The sequence below is a fragment of the Erythranthe guttata genome, chromosome 2 (assembly GCF_056151865.1).
Source record: "Erythranthe guttata isolate IM_541 chromosome 2, IM_541, whole genome shotgun sequence".
Lineage (NCBI taxonomy): Eukaryota > Viridiplantae > Streptophyta > Magnoliopsida > Lamiales > Phrymaceae > Erythranthe > Erythranthe guttata.
In genome coordinates, this window is record NC_142534.1 from 2,282,740 (window position 1) to 2,288,304 (window position 5,565).

Sequence of the window (5,565 nt, forward strand, 5' to 3'; positions counted from 1 at the left end):
TATTTTTGTAATAAATAAGGTGGCCAACTTCGATGCTGAACTTATGAAAAATATACTGAAATCTGACCACGAATTTATTAAAATTTTACAACAAACTTGTAAAACTAACGATAAACTTGTGAAATTTGGCTGCAAATTGGTCGAAAAGTGATAGTGAACTTCTGAAATCGATAAAACAACTTTGGAAAATTGACGGCAAACGTCGACATGCATAAAGTGTGCGACGTCATCGCCTATTCACCCACGCTATACTTGAAAAGTACAAAATACTATGAATACTTTTGTACTTGCGTGTGTATAACTCAACTGATTTCGTTGATTTCGGAATGATAAATTGATGCAAGGGTATAAAATTGAAAACTGACAGCCGCAGTGTGGAATATTTAGCCTTTCTTGGTGTAAAAATGATGGATTTGTACTTTTTTGTTGTAAAAATGATGGATTTGTATTTTATTGGAAAAAAAAAATCATGATTATTAGCATATTCCCCTAATTAATATAGCATCCAAAATGTGTGTGGAGGAACCATCAGTATCACCCACTCTACTACTAAAAAATAGTAATTATTTATTTATATTTTAATAAGATATTTAATATTTAATTAGCACATTGATAAAATTGGTGAATGGTGACATTTGAAAATGCCCCAACAAATAAGCTCCAAATAGAACCTTCTTCTGCACATATACATACACCATCACTACATGCACTCGCCCATGTATCTATAATTCTATATCTATATGTATATATATATAAATCTTCTGCACTCATCTCGCCTCTGCGCATTTGATCCTATTTCTACCGTTATTTTTCCCAACCGTTATCGGATTGAGAAAAGGAAAACTTTAATTTGTTGATTTTTTTTTTTTTAATTTTTTTTTGGGGAAAAAGGAGAACGACTGGGTGAAGAGGCGTTCTATTGTGTTCGTATTCGCCGGAATTTCGCCATTAATTTTGGAAATTCAAATTCAAGGGTTTTTTTTTTTGAATTTTTTTTTTACGGTGAAGAGAAAGAGAGAATGAAATTGCAGGGGCCGATTTCTCATCCATGCGTGGATGACGGAAAAAAAGAGGAAGGAATACAAAGTTCCGACATATCGCCGGCGCCGGTGAGGATCGTAGTTGGCTATGCTCTCACTTCGAAGAAGACGAAGAGCTTTTTGCAGCCCAAGCTTATTCGCTTAGCTCGGTACTCTTTCCACATTTTTTTTCAATTTTTTTTTAATATATATATTTTTTTCCGTTTCTGTATAATAATGTACCAATTTGTTTGGATTCTCCTGCGAATATTTTGTGCGAATTATATAGAGAGATATATTAACAATATGTAAATATTTAGTTATTACTGATCTTGATTCTTGGTTAGCTTAATATGTTGATTTCGCTGCAATCTTGGTCCGGTGCATGCATAGGTTTAGTTGCAATAATCATGATCTTGGAAATGTAATAAATCAGATAATTACTCTGATTTATTTGTGGCCACTTGGAGTGGATAATCATGGTTAAAGATATGCACTGCTTGCCTAATTCGAATAGAATAACACGTGCACGATAAAAGGGGCAATACGGGAATAGTTATTTATCATCTTTTTGTTTGGCCCATCCAATCATGTTAGTGGTTTTAGGAGCAATATTGGGCATGTATGTGAAAATGCTTCTTTGGTGGGAATATTCCACAATATGTGCTATGTGGGCTACAGTCAACTTATTTTATGACTTTATGGTTTTATATCCAAAACCAATGCTGTTGCTTTCTTTCTGCAGTTGGAAGATCTAGTATTAAATGCCGTCCCTTTCGCTGTTTACAAGAATTAGTATTCCAATGTTAATTGTTAATAGTCAGTGGAAGCTTACTATCGTATTTTATGCAAATACATGATTACCGGTTTTTTTTATTCCTGTAGGAAAGCATGTTTCTGCATGTATTTTATACAATATACGCTAAAATTTTCATATTACTAAAAGTTGTTTGTCGTATTATCTAATGCAGAAATAAGGGAATTGAATTTGTTGCAATTGATCTGAAGAGGCCTTTATCAGAGCAAGGTCCATTCAACATTATTTTACACAAGGTTTGAGATATTACTGGCCGTACTCTGTAGTTTTTTTGGGAAATGTTACTATAGATGTAATGGTTCTTACTGTCATAATATTGGATTTTGGGGACAAAATTACTGCAATATTTTTTTTTATCATAATTCTTAGAGTCGGATTCACCGTTGAACCAAATCCTTCCAACCAACTTCTTAATTTCAGTGGGTACTAAAGAAAGCTTGTCTTGAATCGATACACACGTCTATGCTATTTGTGCTGTATTGTTAATCTGATTGGATGCATTGGATTCTTCGAATATCCAACAGAAAAGTCCAATGTTTTTATCTCGGTAAAGCAATAAATTAAATAGTGATCTATATGACTGGAGAGTTGCCATCGTTGAATTTAGAACCCTGAACAGAGATTATGTTTTTTTTTCTTTCACTATATGTTAGCTATGTTAACAGAATAATCTCCAATTAGGAAGAAAAGTAAAATATGAAAAAATCCCAGCTCCTTATTAGGTGACTTGATAATCTCACCTTTGCATTTATTGGTTCTTGCCACTCGTCCCAATCCACAATATGAATTTAATCATATCTATATAAACTCATGCTTCTTACATGAGTAGGTTTCTGTCGAAAGGATTTAGAAATAAAATAGATGGATTCTTTTTTGATTGGTTATTGTTTTTTGTTTTTCAGCTAGCTGGAAAAGAGTGGTCCGAGGTTATTGAGGTTTGTGCTCTAATATTACCATGCTTTATGAATCGAATTTTCTATGCAACCCCATGTCATGAATCTAAAAACGTTTATCTGTTCACATCTTTAGATGTATTAGTTATGATACTCTTTATTTTGGAATATTAAATTTTGCAACTGTCAAACACGGATGAACTCTTGGGCATCTGAAAAGATCATTTCTGTTATACCACATAATCTTTTTATCCGATCTCATTCTATTTTTTTATTTTATTTTATTTTTATTTATTATTTTTTTTTATCTGTAAAGGATTATCAGAGAACGCACTCAGAGGTGACAGTCCTTGATCCTCCTAATGCCATTCAACAATTACGTAACCGTCAATCAATGCTCGAGGTGGTTGCTGATCTTAAATTTCCCGACAACTACGGTAACTTTTCGACTTTCCAGTTTTATTTATTTATTTTTTGCATTCCCATTATATTTTGTTTTCTTCTAGACGACTTTCCAAGTTTTTGTGATTTTCGACATTCTTTATCACATTTTGTAGGGAAAGTTTGCATACCAAAACAGTTAGTGATTTCTAAAGATCCCACTTCAGTACCAGACGAAGTTACTAAAGCAGGATTAAGAGTTCCTCTAGGTAATACAATTGACAAGCAAATAATTGAAGTTGGCAAATCACATTCTTTCCTTTTTTACTCTTGTTTCTCCTATTTATAATTTATTTAATTCTCTGTTCAGTCGTAAAACCACTGGTTGTGGATGGAAGTGCAAAGTCTCACGAACTATTCCTTGCGTACGATCAGTTTTCACTCTCAGGGCTCGAAGCTCCGATAATATTACAAGAGTTCATTAATCATGGTATGATGTACATTTTCGTAAGTTTGTTATCATCTTACTTTCAGATCGTTCAATTAACCGATTTTTTTAATTCTTTAAATTTTATTTTTATATCAGGTGGGGTTCTTTTTAAAGTTTTTATTATTGGAGAGTCGATTAAAGTTGTGAGACGTCGCTCTCTGCCTGATTTGACTAAAAACGAGTTATCGAAAATGTCGGGAGTTTTTCACTTCCCTAGGGTTTCTTGTGCTGCAGCTTCTGTAGATTGTGATGATCTAGATCCTTCTGTTTCTGGTAAGTTTTGCTTCTTTATAACAAAAATATGTAATCTTTATCATTTATTTCATTCATGCATAGCACGTAGTTAAAATCCCGGTTAAATTCCTAGGATTTTTCGATTGTACAGTCCCCTTTCGATTCTACTTGAATTCCCGATTTTGACCACCTTGACATAAATTTTTACAACCTTCTCCTCATTGGCCTTTTCTTTTATTTTCCGAATATCATACATCTTCGTTTATAGTTTGAATATAGCATCCATATCTTTTTTTCTTACCTTGTTCTTAAGCTGAAGTGCAAAAATTTTCGTAAAATTGATTCCTGCAGAACTTCCTCCACATCATTTGCTTGAGGTTCTTGCAAGAGAGCTCCATCATCGACTGGTACAAAAATTTGTCGGTAAAATGAAAAAAATTCAGCACGTTATATAATGACATAATATTTTTATTTTTGTTAATGTGTGTGAATTCTGGTCGTATTAGGGACTCCAACTATTCAATCTAGATGTGATTCGTGAGAATGGAACCGAAGATCTGTATTACGTGATTGATATCAACTATTTTCCTGGTTAGTGTCGATCAGTTTCTTATTTACGTTTTCTTTTTTTGGTCCGTAACTCAATCGAGAATCGTGTTTTCTGCTATACGACTTTTTTATTTCTTTTAACACGCGATTTTTTACTGGGTTTTCTTTTTCTTGATTGTATTTGGTGCTGACAGGGTATGGAAAAATGCCAGAATATGAGCATATTTTCACAGACTTTCTTCTCAATCTAATGCAAAACAAATTGTAAACATTGAACTTGTGCTGTCAGGTTGTAACAAGTCTGTTGTTTAGTTGGTGGATTTTAATTTTTTAATTTTTTTTCGTAGTGATTTTTTTACTGTTGGGAGAAGTTTGAGTTTATAATTTCTTTATTTCATTTAATATGCTTTTCATATATGTTATGATTTATTTTTTCATTAAAAAAGAAGTTAAATTCAATAACAAAAATCAGCACTCGTTTCCCTCTTTCAATAACAATTTTTTATATTTCATTTTTTTGACTTTGACATGCAAAAGTTAAGATTGTATATCTTTATTTTTTTAATGGTTTTATACTTTTTTTTTTATTTATTAATTTACTCATAAGTAACACCAATTTGTTATAATTCACAAAATTTCTTTTGAAAAATAGTTATTATCTCTCTCTTATTTATTTCTTTTATTTTATTTTTTGAAAATTGATGAATTTGTGTATTTACTCATTAAATTAACGCTCAATTATGTTACAACGGTCGTATCGAACATTTCATGAAAATAGTACATGTCCGTCTGTCCGACTTCATATTGAATACAACTTTATAATTATCATTACATCCGCAATTATGGATCTATCGAAAGAGTATTTCCCGAAATCTCAAAAACTCGGTTTCAAATTTTCAGTAACAATTTTTCTCGTAGTTACAACAACGAGTTCAAAATTTGCACATTTTTCTTATCTTCGTAAACATTGATTGATATACTCAACGTATTAATTATTAATTCACTAATAACATGAGACATTAAATTGAGAGAAAATAAATTAAAAGCAAATTTGGAAGATTAAAGAAAAAGGACTATGGAGTAATTAAATTAAATTAAAAGGAAAAAAAGAAAAAAAGACCCGTTTGACAGCACGCGCTGATAACGGGAAAATTAAATAAGAAACTATACAAGGAAAAATAG

At 31.8% G+C, this 5,565-nt stretch overlaps 1 protein-coding gene across 3 annotated transcripts; it reads left to right on the plus strand.

The window, feature by feature from the left end:
• The first annotated feature begins 625 nt into the window (after nt 1-625).
• On the plus strand, nt 626-4,872 carry LOC105957462 (inositol-tetrakisphosphate 1-kinase 4). 3 transcript variants are annotated; one of them, XM_012981382.2, is made up of 10 exons: nt 626-1,189; nt 1,991-2,072; nt 2,739-2,771; nt 3,046-3,166; nt 3,287-3,379; nt 3,481-3,600; nt 3,697-3,873; nt 4,186-4,241; nt 4,341-4,425; nt 4,578-4,872. In XM_012981382.2, exons 1-10 carry the CDS (start codon nt 1,020-1,022, stop codon nt 4,649-4,651), a joined length of 1,011 nt encoding a protein of 336 aa, XP_012836836.2. In that variant the 5' UTR covers nt 626-1,019; the 3' UTR covers nt 4,652-4,872. The 3 variants fall into 3 exon arrangements, 2 of the variants coding, with proteins under 2 accessions (XP_012836836.2, XP_088680058.1); XM_088823932.1 differs by having other exon boundaries at nt 644-1,189; nt 4,186-4,253; XR_001172758.2 differs by having other exon boundaries at nt 717-1,189; nt 4,186-4,257.
• Nucleotides 4,873-5,565: the final 693 nt, after the last annotated feature.